At 35.2% G+C, this 17,215-nt stretch overlaps 1 protein-coding gene across 19 annotated transcripts in view; it reads left to right on the forward strand.

The window, feature by feature from the left end:
• The window catches only part of PALS2 (protein associated with LIN7 2, MAGUK p55 family member), a 120,141-nt gene that overhangs the window by 63,419 nt on the left and 39,507 nt on the right, over positions 1 to 17,215 (forward strand). For all 19 annotated transcript variants that reach the window (XM_034963817.3, XM_034963816.3, XM_063605648.1 and 16 more), the window contains 3 exons: positions 4,507 to 4,659; positions 12,394 to 12,546; positions 13,268 to 13,495. In XM_034963817.3, the coding sequence (XP_034819708.1) occupies positions 4,507 to 4,659; positions 12,394 to 12,546; positions 13,268 to 13,495 (534 nt within the window). The remainder of the gene's footprint in view (positions 1 to 4,506; positions 4,660 to 12,393; positions 12,547 to 13,267; positions 13,496 to 17,215) is intronic.

Raw genomic sequence — 17,215 nt, forward strand, 5'->3', positions numbered from 1 at the left:
TTTTGACTTTGTCGATTTTTGATGAGAAATTTAAAACGTTCATTAAGTTAATTTTATTGGGCCTTTTTTGAAATAATGTATGTATCTTTCAGATTTTGTGTTATAGTTAGAAAGATCTTTCCCACTCAAAGGTTATAAAAAGGTTATTTTGTATTTCCTCTGAATACTATTAAAGCCAAGCTTTTAAAATGTTCTTTTTTCTTTTAAAAATTTAACAGATTCCCTTTTCTGGCTTCTTGACATCTGTGTGGTTCTCCTGATTCTACAGATATATCTAAGAGAAGCTCAGCAGTGCTATTTAGAAGTTTCCTGAGTACCTTGATATGTAACTTATCTAATCTCGGAATTTGTATTTTGGTTAACTAGGCAATTTCTGATATGTTCTTTACTCACTAGAGAATTCCATTCTGATTTACTTACACTTACTCATCTTTTTTTTTTTTTCAGAGCAAAGCTCATCCTTTTTGATATAATGTATGCAGAAACAAAATAGAAATTGAGTTCTCCATTCTCTCTGTCTCATTTCTACTTTCTGCTCAAAAATTCTTTTTTATTTTTGAGTATTAGTGAGCCTGTGTTGATCTTGAGTTTTAGGTCTCTAGAATAAAAGAAGAGGGTGGTGCTTGATCACAGCCAAACTTATTTCCCATTTACTTAGCTTTTTCAAGAAATAATAAGTAACTACTACATACATAGCTCTTTTCTCAAAAGATAGAAACAAAATTTATGATATGGTCCTTGTGTTTTAGAAAGACCAGGTTTCTACACATAACAATAATATGATTGTTATTAGAAAATAGTATTTGTCACTTTAGATATAGCCCACAACTTTTGTTTGCAAGCATGGTTGGAGTGTCCTTGAGTGAAATATCCAGAAGTTCTGAAAGAACATTTTCTTCTCTGAAGTTCATTTCTCAAAGGTGCCGTGGTGAATAAAATTCTCAGAGCTGGATATTTAAGAAGGCTAGGCCATATTTGTATCAGCTGCAAATACTCAATGCCAGTCATAGAATGTTCTTCCAACCACTTGTGGCAAGTGAAATATATTTTTATTGAGTTATGCTAGTGTTGCAATAGTGCTCTTTAATTTAAAAAAAGAAAACAAGATTTATTTATTTAAATAGTATGTGGCTCACTTGCTCCTCTGGTTATTTTTTTGTGTGTGTTTCCTTTGTCTTTTTTAGTTTGATTAGTTAAATTTAAGTTGGTACTTGCCTCTTGAAAGCTAATAAAAAAAATCTGACCTTAAAGTGAATTAGAGGTTCCAAGTTTTTGACATCTCAGAGCTTAAAAAGCTATATATTAATAAATGTGGACCTGCATTTGCTTTCTTAGAAAAAGTAAAATTGATCCCAGTTGAATCCAAGTATGTTGGTTTTCCATGTTAATATATTTATAGCTGCCGTTTCTAAAAAACCTTTTTTTCTCCCTTCAATTTCTGTATTTTCTAGTGAGATTCTCTTCTTCCATAGAACGAAACTGTGAGGCTGATATGAAAAAATCTTCAGATGTGTTTGGGTTCTTTTTCTAACATGATTCTGCCTTCTCACATGACTCTCCCCTGACCCCCAACCCCTTGCCATTAGTCTTTCCACATTCCTACTTCTCCTCACCCAATTTGGAAGCATTAGGTTAATACACATACTAAGGAATGGAGTTTTCAAGTCATTGATCATTTCTGTTCCTTTACTTCTCCTAAAGTCCTGAATTAAACCAAGGACTACTGTTGTCTAAAGTACTGTTGCTGATCATATAACATTTTCCTGAAGAAATAAATGGTTTTTGTAGCTCTTACTTAGAGCAAAGGAGTGAAAGTCAAAGGGACAAGTGGTATTCTGAACCATAGAAGTATAAAATAACTGTGAGGATAGATACGGTGTAATGGAATTAACACATCTAGACTGGAAGAGCCATGCTAATCAGCAACAACTAAATTAGACTGACTGAGATGTATGTCATACATTTAAGTGAATGAGAATAATGCATCATTTATTGGATTGAATAATTAACTGCAATTTAATGTTAGAGTGGCTCTCTATATAAAGATGAAGTAAAGTAAGCTTTAGTAGATGAGAGTTCAAGTCTTGGTATTAGACTACCTGAGTCTGCCATTCACCAGTAATGTGAACTCACGCAAATCACTTCACCTTTTTTTGCATCAGTTTCTTCGTCCATAGTGTGAGTATAATATACCTACCTTTGCTGAATACACACACACACACACACACACACACACACTACTTAGAATATAGTATCCAACGCAGAAAAAAAAGCCCTTCAATAGATGTTAAGGTTCTTTCCTTCCTTTTTTTTTCCTTTGAAGCTTTCTTTTTATACTACGTTAAAAGAATTGGAGTATTACAAGGTTAAAGATGCTAAATCAGGTAGTGGCTGTTTATTCCAGCAAATATTTCTATCTAAACAATTGGCAATTCTAGCTTATTTCATAAGAGTTAACTAATTCTGTAGATTATTTTCTTTTTTTTTTTCCAATGGTGATAGTCTTTTATGATAAATATTGAGTGTCCTCATCTTCTCATCCTTATCTGGCTTGTATTATATGTTCAGAAAATTACAAATTTACCCGTTTTCATTTTTTGTGGCATTTTCTAGTCTAATTTTTTTTTTTTTTTTGAGACGGAGTCTCTGTCACCCACGCTGGAGTGCAGTGGCATGATCTTGGCTCACTGCAACCTCCGCCTCCTGGGTTCAAGCAATTCTCCTGCCTCAGCCTCCTGGGTAACTGGGATTACAGGTGTCCACCACCACGCCTGCCTAATTTTTGTATTCTTAGTAGAGATGGGGTTTCACCATGTTGGGCAGGCTGGTCTCGAACTCCTGAGCTCAAGTGATCTGCCCATCTTGGCCTCCCAAAGTGCTGGGATTACAGACATGAGCCACTGTAGTTTAATTTTTTTAATCTAAATCTCATAAAACTTCTTCCTCTATTTCAATTACTTTTGGTCTTTTGATATTTTTCTTTTTGTTTAATAAGAGTTTTTTCTTCTTTCTCGGTATTTCATATGACTTTTAGAATTTCTTCTTTTAAGGTCTTTCTTTAAAATCTTGCTTGATATATAGCTTTCTTTTCCACTTAAGAACTTATTTTACTCCTGTGAATTACCTAGAAAAAATAGATTTAAGCAAGAAAAATTGTCTTTTAAAAATTAGAATGTTTTATTTGGACTCTGAAGGATCCACTCTATGGTAAAAATAACATCTAAAGTATTATAGTTTAGGTATCTGAAAAAGTTTAGTTGATACTGTTACCACTTGAAATGTGGATTTTTCTTTAGCAATCCTTGAAATGGATCTTAAAATATAAGATTTGCTATCTTACATGGTTTTGTTTATGAATTAAACTTTAATAATTATGCTTTTCCTGTCTTCAGAATTATATAGCAACCATTTATCAGAAAAGCAAGGAATGCTTAAAAGTTGGAGCCGCTTAATGTTCATTCTCAGTTTGAACTTAACACTCGGCTTTACTCCTACTATGAAAGGATGATTAGAATTACTTTCGGCCGGGGGCGGTGGCTCATGCCTGTAATCCCAGCACTTTGGGGGGCCAAGGTGGGCAGATCACGAGGTCAGGAGATCAAGACCATCCTGGCTAACATGGTGAAACCCTGTCTCTACTAAAAATACAAAAAATTAGCCAGGCTTGGTGGCGGGTACCTGTAGTCCCAGCTACTTGGGAGGCTGAGGCAGGAGAATGGCGTGAGCCCGGGAGGCAGAGCTTGCAGTGAGCTGAGGTCGCGCCACTGCACTCCAGCCTGGGCAACAGTGCGAGACTCCGTCTCAAAAAAAAAAAAAAAAAAGAATTACTTACTTTCTGTGACAGTGTGGTTGATGGTCTATTTTCTGTGGAAAAGATTGTGAGATTAAGAAAAAAACAACTTTACTTATAAAGACAGATGATCATTTCCCTGATTAAATTATATAGTCTTTTAAAATCCAGTTTAAGGGCCACTTGCTTTAAATTGACTTTTTTTTCCACTGATTTTCAACATTGGAAGATAGGAGCTTCCAGATTCTGGGGTTTCCAAAATTATTTTTATCATTTTAAAAAATATTAACATATAATTATTACATTCCTATTCCTTGTTTTTATTATGCTTAATCATTTATTTTAATAAAATGTAACAATAACATCTAGAGTTTGAGCCTTGACCCTAGGAAGTCGTTAGGAAATTCTCTTGGTGGTAAGGGACTGTAATAGGTTTTGTAAATAGTTAGCTGACTTGTCCTGTTTTTTCATGGTTTAGTTATAAAAATGAGTTTTTCATGACTTTCAGGATAGAACTAGAGGCCAAGATTTATTATATTGCATGATATACTTACTGTAAAATCTATATATTGCCTCTGGTTGAAATATTAAATTTGGTTTACATGAATTAAATCTCCAAGTAATATATTTTAAAACTTTACGAAAAAGAAATAAACCATGGTCTGGTGCAAATAACAAGTAAGTATTACTACTTTAATATACTCTTATTTTCTCAGGCTCATGAGAGGCTAGAAGATTCCAAACTAGAAGCTGTCAGTGACAATAACTTGGAATTAGTCAATGAAATTCTTGAAGACATCACTCCTCTAATAAATGTGGATGAAAACGTGGCAGAACTGGTTGGTATACTCAAAGAACCTCACTTCCAGGTAACTTTCCCTATCACTCAACTCTCAAGTTCCCTGTATTCCCAAAGTATTCTCCTTTACTTTCCAGTTTAAGGTGATGTTTTCTTCAAAGAATATTTAGGGCTATAATAGGTAAGTATGTAAATTCCAACCTTGGTATTTTAATGTCCTCATATGCTGAGGATATATAAAGAGACATATGTAACTATAATGCTACATAAATGTACACTGTTACAGAAATACATCACAATGGATTTTTCTTTGTGCCATTAAAGAAAACAACCTTAATTCACCATCAGACCACATGCTGGAGCCATTTTCCTCACTATGATAATGGATTTTTTTCTTCCTCACTCCCATTCTGTTTCTTAGTCAATACTTTTTAGTATTGCTTCTCAAGATTGTTGTGCAGTCAGTGACCATGGAACATAGAGAGCTGTGAAGTATAGAAACTATTGTATAACATAATCTCCACAGGTACAGAAATAAGTATGATTTTAGCAATGGCCTGTACCAATAAAGAGTTCATCAGTTTTACAAAGAAGAATGCATTTCAGAAGAGAAAAGACAGGAAAGATTTCTTGTAAACGTATAATAATTAAGACAGTGTGGTATTGGGGAAGGTGTTAGAAAAATTAACTCATTGAAAAGAATGGAAATCCCCGATAAATACATCCAGCCGTATATGGTAACTTGATTTATGACTGGGACACTGCATTTTCGTGGAAAAAGAATGGTGCTGGGATAGAATAAAGTAAATGTCACCTGCTTTCCCCTGCAAATCTTAGCACTGAAAATCAAATGGTAACAGCCTTTTGCTCTTTCTCAGCCAAAGATTTTATGTGACTCTTCAACAATGTTACTGCAAAATATGAAGGTTTATAGTGAGATGGTTCCGACATAAATTAGTGTCTTAGGTACAAAAGAAATATGGACACATATGTCAGAGACATCTCCTGTGCAGGTCCCAGTTGATTGAGTCCTTATAAAGGCATACTGAGTTATTTGGACTTTATCGTAAGGACAATGGGAAACTTTAGGTGTGGAGGGAGAAATGAATAGGAAAGGAGGATGGGTTGGGTATTAACCAGGGAAAGGTCAGGTTTGTGAAATGAGATGGTTAAGTTCCAAGGCAAGAAATTATGATGGCAGTACGTATAGATAGAAATTTAAAGACTTTCAAGTTTTAATGAATAAAATCAACAGGATATAGTGATTGGTTGCATATGACAGTTGTAGAAGAGAGATGTGGGAAGTTGATAACACAATTTATGACTTAAACGATGGCTGTTCAATGAGGTAAGGAACACTAGAAGAAAATGTTTTGGACATACTTATGTTAAGGAAACTGGCCACCTTTGGTTTGTGATACATTGGAAGCATCTAGGTTTTCAGGAATGCTACTTATTATTAGTAAATATTTGTAATTTAATAAATATATAAGCACATACATTATATGAAGTGTAGCATATAAAAATTTTAGAATACAGCAAATAAAAATACAAAAATGAAGACATTGCTTTTCTTCTACCCAGATCACTATTGTACTCTTAGCGCATATTCATCCATATTTTTCTATGCACAAATGTACATATATAATTTTTTTTACTAATTTGAGATTTTGCACAAACTGTTTTAACTTACTCTTTTTTTAAGTTATTGATTTCTAATTTTCCGTTTCAGTGAACTTCCATCTCATATAATACACACACCATATTCAGACTTCTCCATTTGATACCACAATATTATTTACAGGTGGTTTGTACATATAAGTGTCCAGTTTAGGTCCATGTGTGGCAGCTGGTTGCACCATACCTTTTCCCCTTGATTATGACATTGACCTATTGAAAAGACCAGGCTATTGTCCTGCAGAATGTTCCAGCCCCCGGATTTGTTTAGTTACTTCCCTGTGGTGTTGATATTATTTCTTCTATTTCCTATAAACAGAAGTTCTATCTAAAAAGTTGATGATTCAAGTTGATTATTTGGAGCTAGAATACATCTTAAGTGATACGATGCAACATGAATTAAACTACATTAGAAGATGTGTAATACCTTTTGGCCCACCACAGGGCTGAGATTGGTCCTTTGATTAAAGGTGGTGATGGCCTAATCCTTTCTTTGATTACTGGGAAGTAATCAATTGTGTTTTTATCTTAACATTATACAAATTCTGTTCTCTATCAACCGTGTACCTACTGATGAACACAAGTTAATAATCCTTGCCTAAATCAATATTTTCTTTTTTTTTTTTTTTTTACTTTTGTTTTAGGATTAGGGGTACATGTAAAGGTTTGTTACATAGGTAAACACATGTAATGGGGGTTTGTTGTACATATTATTTTACCACACGGATATTAAGCCCAGTACCCAATAGTTATCTTGTCTGTTTCTCTCCCTTCTCCCACCCTCCCCACTCAGGTAGACCCCAGTCTCTGTTTTTCCCTTCTTGTTGTTCGTAAGTTCTTACCATTTAGCTCCCACTTACAAGTGAGAACATGCATTATTTGGTTTTCTGTTCCTGCATTAGTTTGCTAAGGATAATAGCCTCCAGCTCCATTCATGTTGCCACAAAAGACATGATCTCATTTTTATGGCTGCCCAACCTCATTGATCTTTTGAAAGGTTTTTTGGTATTCCATGGTGTGTGTGTGTGTATATATATATATATCACATTTTCTTTATCCAATCTGTCATTGACAGGCATTTAGGTTGATTTGTGTCTTTGCTATTGTGAATAGTGCTGCAATGAACATTTGCATGCATGTCTTTATGGTAGGAAGATTTATATTCCTCTGGGTATATACCCAGTAATGGGATTGCTGGGTCAAATGGTAGTTCTGCTTTTAGCTCTTTGATGAATCTCCATACTGCTTTCTACAGTGGTTGAGCTAATATACATTCCCACCAAGAAGGTACGAGTGTTCCCTTTTCTCTGCAACCTTAACAGCATCTGGTATTTTTTGACCTTTTAATAATAGCCATTCTGACTGGTGTGAGATGGTGTCTCATTGTGGTTTTGATTTGCGTTTCTCTAACGATCAGTGATATTGACCTTTTTTTCATATGCTTGTTGGCCACATGTATGTCTTCTTTTGAGAAGTGTCTGTTCATGTTCTTTGCCCACTTAAATGGGCAAAGAACTTGTAAATTTGTTTAAGGTCCTTATAGATGCTGGATACTAGACATTTGTCAGATGCATCGTTTGCAAATGTTTTCTCACATTCTGTAGGCTCTTTACTCTGTTGATAGTTTCTTTTGCTGTGCAGAAGCTCTTCAGTTTAATTAGATCTCATTTGTCAATATTGGCTTTTGTTGTGATTGCTTTTGATGTCTTTGTTGTGAAATCTTTGCCCATTCCTATGGCCAGGATGGTATTGCGCAGGTTGTCTTCTGGGGTTTTTACATTTAAGTCTTTAATCTATCTCAAGTTGATTTTTGTGTACTATATAAAGAAGGGGCTGAGCTTCAATCTTCTGCATATGGCTAGCTGGTTATCCCAGCACCATTTATTGAATAGGGAGTCTTTTCCCCGTTGTTTGTTTTTGTCAGCTTTGTCAAAGATCAGATAGTCGTAGATGTGCAGCCTTATTTCTAAGCTCTCTTTTCTGTTCCACTGGTCTATGTGCCTGTTTTTGTACCAGTATCATGCTGTTTTGGTTACTGTAGCCTTGTAGTATAGTTTGAAGTTGGGTAATGTGATGCCCCCAGCTTTGTTCTTTTTGCTTAAGATTGCCTTGGCTATTCGGGCCCTTTTTTGGTTCCATATGAATTTTAAAATATTTTTTTCTAGTTCTGTGAAGAATGTCATTGGTAGTTTGATAGGAATAGCATTGACTCTGTAAATTACTTTGGGCAGTGTAGCCATTTTAATAATATTGGTTCTTCCTATCCATGAGCACGGGATGTTTCTCCATTTGTTTGTGTCTTCTCTGATTTCTTTGAGCAGTGTTTTGTAATTCTCATTGTAGAAATCTTTCACCTCCCTGGTTAGCTATGTTCCTAGGTAATTTATTCTTTTTGTGGCAATTGTGAATGGGATTGCCTTTCTGATTTGGCTCTTCCTTTGGCTGTTGTTGGTGTATATGAATGCTAGTGATTTTTGTACATTGATTTTGTATCCTGCAAAATTTGTATCCTTCGGAAGGATACAAAGGACTTTGTATCCTTGGCTGAAGTTATCAGCTGGAGGAGCTTTTGGGCTGAGACTATGGGGTTTTCTATATACAGAATTACATCATCTGCAAACAGAAATAGTTTGTCTTCCTCTCATCCTATCTGGATGCCCTGTATTTGTTTCTCTTGCCTGATTGCTCTGGCTGGGACTTCTAATACTATGTTGAATAGAAGTGGTGAGAGAAGTCATCCTTGTCTTGTGCTGGTTTTCAAGGGGAGTGCTTCCAGCTTTTGCCCATTCAGTATAATGTTGGCTGTGGGTTTGTCATAGATGGCTCTTATTATTTTGAGGTATGTTCCTTTAATACCTAGTTAATTGATAATTTTTAACATGAAGGGTTGTTGAATTCTATTGGAAGCCTTTTCTGCTCTATTGAGGTAATTATGTAGTTTTTGTCTTTAGTTCTGTTTATGTGATGAATCACATTTATTGATTTGCAAATGTTGAACAGACCTCGCATTCTGGGGATGAAGCCTACTTGATCATGGTGGATTAGCTTTTTGATGTGCCGATTGATTTGGTTTGCAAGTATTTTGTTGAGGATTTTGGCATTAATGTTTGTCAAGGATATTGGCCTAAAGTTTTCTTTTTCTGTTGTGTTTCTGCCAGGTTTTGATATAAAGATGAGGCTGCCCTCATAGAATTAGTTGGGGAGGAGTTCCTCCTCAGTTTTTTGGAATAGCTTTTCTGTAGGAATGGTACCATCTCTTATTTGTACATCTGATAGCATTCAGCTGTGAATCCATCAGGTCCCAGGCTTTTTTTGGTTGATAGACTATTTATTACTGATTCAATTTTGGAGGTTGTTATTGGTCTATTCAGGGAATCAATTTATTCCTGGCTCAGTCTTCGGAGGTTGTATATGTCTAGGAATTTATCTCTCTTCTAGGTTTTCTGGTTTGTGTGCATGGAAGTGTTCATAGTAGTTTCTCATGGTTGTTTTTATTTCTGTGGGTTCAGTAGTAACATTCCCTTCATCATTTCTAATTGTGTTTATTTGGCTCTCCTCTCTTTTCTTCTTTATTAGTCTAGCTAGTGGCTTGTCTATTAATTTTTTCAAAAACCCAACTCCTGGATTCGTTGATTTTTTTGTTGTTGTTGTTGTTGTTTTAATTTAATTTAATTAATTTTTTTTTTTTTTTTGAGATGGAGTCACTGTGTTGTCCAGGCTGGAGTGCAGTGGCACGATCTCGGTTCTCTGCAACCTCCACTTCCCAGGTTCAAGCAATTCTCCTGCCTCAGCCTCCCAAGTAGCTGGGACTAGGCAGTCACGTGCCGTGACACCCAGCTAATTTTTGTATTTTTAGTAGAGACAGTGTTTCACTATGTTGGCCAGGCTGGTCTTGAACTCCTGACCTCAGGTGATCTGCCCACCTCGGCCTCCCAAAGTGCTGGGATTACAGGCGTGAGCCATCATATCATGCCCAGCCTCATTGCTCTTTTGAAAGGTTTTTTGTGTCTCAGTTTTCTTCAGCTCAGCTCTAATTTTTGTTATTTCTCATCTTATTCTAGCTTTTGGGTTGTAAATCAGAATTTTCATTAGAGGTTGCAAAATGACGTTTTTCTGTTCTACATTATTAGCTAGTATTCTTCCATGATGTAGAGCTTCTCATCAACTGGGCTGCTTAGTGCATTTCTACTGAAGAGGCAGGAATGTACTTGATCCTTCCTTTTACTAAGTTTCAAAGTGAAGAGCTGTTTAAAATTGCAGTTTCAAGTGGTAACAAATGAGTTTTTTCAGTCTATTTTTTAAATAGCATTGTGGATCTATGGATTTTTTATTCAGTGTTTTAATCTTTTACAATCCCTACTTTTGATTTTCAAATTGCCATGACTTTGACGAGTTGTGGGCAAATTTTTACTATAAAAATCTGAAGCACATGAGAGTTCTGAACTAGAGATAGAAATTTAAGAGTTGTCAATGCATAAGTAGTGGCTCAAGTCACAGGAGTAAATGAAACTGCCAAAGGAGGATATAGGGTGGAAAACTAAGCAGCGCAGGTTAGCAACTTCCAGCATTTATAGGAAGAATCCTTACATATGGATTTATGAGTTGTTTTATTGAATTTTTTTCTCCAGTGTTTCACAAATTGTTTTATGAAATGACCAGAAATTACCAATTATCCTGATTGCTTTTTTCCCGAACCTGTTAATATTTGCTTCTTTCTATTTTGATTTATTGTTTTTGAACTTGAATTCTATCCAGCCCCTCAAGAATGTTAACTTATCTTTATGTTGAATATGCACAGTTGCAGTAAAAATTATTCTTTTTTTTTTTTTTTTTGAGACAGAGTTTCACTCTTGTTGCCCAGGCTGGAGTACAATGGTGCAATCTCGGCTCACTGCAACCTCTGCCTCCCGGGTTCAAGCAGTTCTCCTGCCTCAGCCTCCCGAGTAGCTGGGATTACAGGCACACACCACCACGCCCAGCTAATTTTTTGTGTTTTTAGTAGAGACAGAGTTTTGCCATGTTGGCCAGGCTAGTCTTGAACTCCTGACCTCACATGATCCACCTGCCTCGGCCTCCCAAACTGCTGGGATTACAGGCATGAGCCACCGCGCCTGCCCTAAAAATTATTCTTTTAGGATAAGAAATGAAAAAAAATTAACATTTTAGTATTAATTAAGAAATTCCTTGGGAGGCCGAGGTGGGCGGATCATGAGGTCAGGAGATCGAGACCATCCTGGCTAACATGGTGAAACCCCATCTCTACTAAAAATACAAAAAATTAGCTGGGCATGGTGGCATGCGCCTGTAGTCCCAGCTACTTGGGAGGCTGAGGCAGGAGAATCACTTCAACCCGGGAAGTGGGGGTTGCAGTGAGCTGAGATCACACCACTGCACTCCAGCCTAGGTGACAGAGTGAGACTCTGTCTCAAAAAAAAAAAAGCAATTCCTAGAAAGCTAGATCAAAACCACCCATGCTGATAGCACATACATAGTAAGTATAGGAGGTAAAAAAATACGTTATATTCAGGACTATTACTGACTTGTTTTTTTGCTCAAAAAATGTTCCTTTTATAAACTAAAACCTTTATTGGTAATATAAAATTTTTTGTCACTGATATAAGATGCTAATATTTATCCATTTTCTATTGGACATCTTTTAACAGACGTTTTCTACATATAAAAAGTATATCATATTACTAACATAGCAATGTTAGGTAAAAATGTCATTTGAATTTGAATTTTTATGGTATTTTAGTAAATAGGATTGATGGTAAATATTGAATGATATGATGACAGTGGTGGCAATAAAACCCAGTACCTTCATTGCACCAGACTGGAAACCTAGGTTCAGTTTCCAGTGAACTTGCCAGTTTTTAAAAAGCATCACTAATATCTCTTCATATCTCAAAGAAGGAATATGATATTGTTTGATGATAATAAAACTATATATTTTTATATCTCTTAAAAATTATATATTTATTTGATCAACCTGATATTTGGGAATTTAATACCATGTGCCTTGGAAATTTTTAGTACTCCATTGGAATAATGAAATAACAAAGTACTTTTAGTAACAAATTTCATCCACATATCATAAATAACCACAGGCTATTTTGACTCCTTATAGTCACTGTTGGAGGCCCATGATATTGTGGCATCAAAGTGTTATGATTCACCTCCATCAAGCCCAGAAATGAATAATTCTTCTATCAATAATCAGTTATTACCAGTAGATGCCATTCGTATTCTCGGTATTCACAAAAGAGCTGGGGAACCACTGGTGAGTATAGATAAATCAGTACCCTATTAAATCTGAAATATGACATAATTTGTGGTTCAGTCACTACTCTTGTTTCATTTTTTTTCCTTTTCATAATGTTATGAAAACTGTATTCTTGTTTGGCCTGTGTATAAAGACACAGCTGATGCTTTCTCAACTTGGTTTAGCCTGCAAAATTTAACTAAAATGAAAAGTTAAACTGAGCTAGAAGTAGAAATATGGCAAGGGGTAGCAAAAAATTTCAGAAGATGACTATTATGTTTCTTCCTACCCTTTGAAGACATGAACTACCCTTTGAAGAAATACTGACAGTATCAAAATATAAAAAGAAGTTGTTATTAAAAATTGAAGCCGTACTAGGACTCTCTAAGTACTGAAGTTTACTATTCCTTGGTAAAATTATTACTTCTGGATCCTGACTATAAGAACAGTGAGTGCAAAAAAGGAAAAGCCAGGAATAAGTCCATCAGAATGCACAAATACCTTTTCCTGCTCTCTCGAGTTTCCATTTAGCCTGTAAGATACATCCTATCCACTAGTGTAATAAACTATACTAGTACACAGTTTAATGGGAGTGAAATATTGAGACAGGAGAGAACATGGGAAAAGTAAGAATGATTCATTTTACCTAGTTTTAGAATTATTTTCTTACATATGCTCATGAATATTTAAGCATTTCTCCCTAATAATTAATGAGAAATCTGTTTCTTATTTTTCATAGGGTGTGACATTTAGGGTTGAAAATAATGATCTGGTAATTGCCCGAATCCTCCATGGGGGAATGATAGATCGACAAGGTCTACTTCATGTGGGAGATATAATTAAAGAAGTCAATGGCCATGAGGTTGGAAATAATCCAAAGGAATTACAAGAATTACTGAAAAATATTAGTGGAAGTGTCACCCTAAAAATCTTACCAAGTTATAGAGATACCATTACTCCTCAACAGGTTAGTAATAAAATTTTTGGTAGTATTAAAAATACTTTCATGTTTTTAATCACAGTGTTGGAAATAACTATCAGTTGCTACTATTTTGCTAAAGAAAAGAGAAAAAATTGATTTGAGTGTTCTGAAATGGCTTATTTTGTCATGGGTGAATTTTTGAATTTTTAAACAATGCTATTTTACTATTGTAAAGGAAATAGTAGATTTCTTCGTTAACACCAGGAACCCTGGCATAATAGTAACCTACAGCTAGGTATCAGAAGAACCATAAAGTCTTTGAATTACTAATCTAGTAAACATTTCTGACAGCTGTTATGTTCAGGCATTGTATTAGGCCCTGGGAGAGGATAAAAATGCAGTCCAGATCACCTCCAGCTTAGTGTTTGTGTGATGGGTGAAATGACTGATGAGGCCAGAAAAGAGGATGGGTATAAAGAAAATCTTGGACCCCTGGTTTGCACACATTTGATCTGTATTTTAAAACTAATTTTAGGTAAACTAGATAATTGAACGGGAAAATGTTTTAGTTATAGAGATTGTCTAGACTCGGTATGTTAAGTGAATTCAAAAAGAAGAGAGATGAGATTATGTAACCAGGTGGCAGATTTTTGAAGGTGTGAGGTGATTTGTGAACAACAGCTCTAATGAATGGTTAAGATGACCACTTAGGTTCAAATACCAGTGCTGCCAGTTATCAGCTTACCTTCTCTGTGCTTCATTTTTCTCATCTATATAGTTAGGGATAAAATTTGTTTTCTCAAAAGATTGTTATGAGGATTAAACGAGTTAATTCATGTAATGCTCTCACAGCAACACCTGGCACATAGTGAGTGCTCAAGAAGTGGCTGCACTTGCTGTGGTGATGACGCAGTAGTGGTAAAATGGAACCGTAAAGAAAGAAAAAGAAATTGCGGAGGAAGAATTGAAAATTATGATAGGAGTGTTGGAACCAAAGAGAGGGTTTTCAAGCCTAAGTAATGTAGAAGTAGATGCCTCTAATGCTCAGGTTTATTCCAGAAATTTATTGTTTGATGTATGAATGAAATTATAAGTTTTCTTACATAAGATACTGCCAGTGTATCTTATTTCATATTGTTAAAATGAGAGTTTAAAAGTCTAGTTCTTACATTTCCATACAGTTATTTGAAATAACATTTCATTGAATGTCTATTTTAAACTGTTCTTTCAAAGGTAAGGATAGATTATTTAGTCATTAATATTAGCATGTAAATTGAACTTATGAAAATAGGCTTGTAATTAACTTTGGTTGAAATGAAGGTAGTTTTGTGGTCCTCAAGGAAAAGAATTGTGAAAAATAAATGATATTAGTACTTAGACATTTCATATCACTAGTACCTCTCAGGCTACCTTTATTCCTCAGTTGGCAACTTTCAATTTGTGACAGCCTGAGGCCTTATCTTGGACCTGCGTATGCTGGAAGAGTAAAATCTAGGATTTACGTATTTTATTTATTATTATGTATTAGTTGTAGTAGGAAGATCTTATTTTCCTTCTGTGGTCTAAACTCCAGAATTCTTCTAGCTCACCATGGCTATAAGAGACTTTTACAGGCAAAATAAAATTTTGTAATATTAATAACTAGGGCTTTGGCCCAAATTCCTACATAGATTTTGCATCTGGTGAACTAACTGAATACCATGAAATGCAAGGACATTAAGCCTTGTTTAAACATAAGTTTTCCACATTCCATACCCTCTCAAACTCTTCTTTTCACTTAGCATTTAGAGCTGGGGAAATGAATTCAAGTAGGAGAGGAGGAGTCTTATAAGCCCGAGGTAGCCTGAGGCGTGTCCTCCCATAAAGAAGAAAAGAAACTATAACATGAAGGCTTCCAAAAGAACATCCAAATTGAGACTTTTTTTTTTTTAAATGAAAAGGGGAACATTACTCATATGCTGAAATAATAGGCATAAACCAGGGCATCTGCAAACCATGGGCATCCTACTAAGATGCTATAGGGAAGCAAGGGCATTTTGCGTCTTCAACTCTTTCACTAAAATCTCCACCATGTAGTGCTGTGGAGCTAGTCTCAGCTCTGGATTGCTGCAAGAGCAAATGAAAGCCAAGAACTCTTCCCTACCACGGTAATGTTTTTCAAAAGCATAGTCAGTAGATGATCTTTATCAGAGTCGTTTCAGGTGCTTGGTAAAAGTCCAGAATCTGCTGTGGGACATAAGTATCTATGTTTTAAATTTTGAGGACCAGAGTGAGTTAGAAGTAGCCAATTCTGAAGTTCTTCAACTTTCTTATAGCTTAGATTTCCGGGGGCTATTCATAATTCCATTTGATTATTAAGGCCAACTGATAGGAATTCTCTCTTATTCTTTGGAACCAACATGACCTGGACAACTAGAAACAATATAAGAAAATATATTACAGGACTATTTCACTCAAGGATATACATTAAAAATTCTGAACAAAATATTAGCAAATCAGATTTGATTGTGTATATAACAAAGATGATACAACATATCCAAGTTAGATTTATTATCCCAGGTATGCTAGGAGAGTTTCATATTAGAAAATCCATATGTATGTAACTAAGCACATTACCAGATGAAAAGAGAATAACCTCAATGGAGAATTTGATAAAATTCAATGATTTTAAAAAAATGATTAGTAAATTAGGAACAGAAGGGAAAAGCCTTAATTTTATTACAAAAAAAAAATAGAACAAACATTATTCTGAATTAACTAATGTTAGAAGCTTTCCCTTTAAAGTCAGAAACTGGCCTTGCAGCTGGTCTGCCTGAGACCTCTAGTGCCAACCCCAATACCCCACGAAGTTTAATTTCCATTCACGAAATTCCACTTTCGTTTTCATTATAAAATGAAAAAGCCCTCACAAACCATGAAAAACTTGCCAGATTTCAAGCACAATTGTGCACTGGTAAAAAGGAACTGCCCTCAGATGATACAGCAAACATTATCTGTTACAACAGATGATAAAAAAAATCTTCAGTTTTCCTGAAAGAAAGTAGAAATAGGCAATATCTCTGATACTAAAGAGGTATGTCTGCAAACCAAGGAATGGTGATCTTCATTAACAATCCCAGTGTTCAGACATCTCTAGCAGCAAACACTTTGACCATTACCAGCCATGCTGAGACAAAGCAGCTAACAGAAATGCCACCCAGTGTCTTAAACCAGCTTGGTGTCAACAAGCTTAAGGAAACTGGCAGAAGCTGGTTGGAAAAGTACCACTTACTATTGGGGAAGTGGTGATCTTGTTCAGAATTTTGATGAAGCTTCCAACAGTGAGGCAAACTGAATTGATTCAGCTTCTAAAAAATAATATAATTTCAAGAATTTTAACTGCTTTTAAAATTTTTGTTTTATATATGATAAAATGTAAGTCTATAAATTCCAAGACCCTTGGACACTGCTTTTTAATTATTGATTATATACAGTTATTTATTGGCAATTAATTAGCCAGAAAATAGTTTAAAACAAAGATAAAGCTTTTGCCTAGTTAAAAAAAAAAAGAAACTAGAGAAGGATGCTCCCTAGCACCACTTCTATTTAATATTTTCTTGAAGGATCCATAAGTACAGTATGACAAAAATAGATTATACAAGCAAAATGTTTGGAAAGGAGGCAATAAAAGTTATTTACAAATATGATCATGTTTTTGCATAGAAACCCCTCAAAACTACAACTTATTAGAAATAATAGAGTTTACCAAGGTACCTGAAAATAAGA

This window comes from Pan paniscus, chromosome 6, assembly GCF_029289425.2.
Source record: "Pan paniscus chromosome 6, NHGRI_mPanPan1-v2.0_pri, whole genome shotgun sequence".
Taxonomy (NCBI): domain Eukaryota; kingdom Metazoa; phylum Chordata; class Mammalia; order Primates; family Hominidae; genus Pan; species Pan paniscus.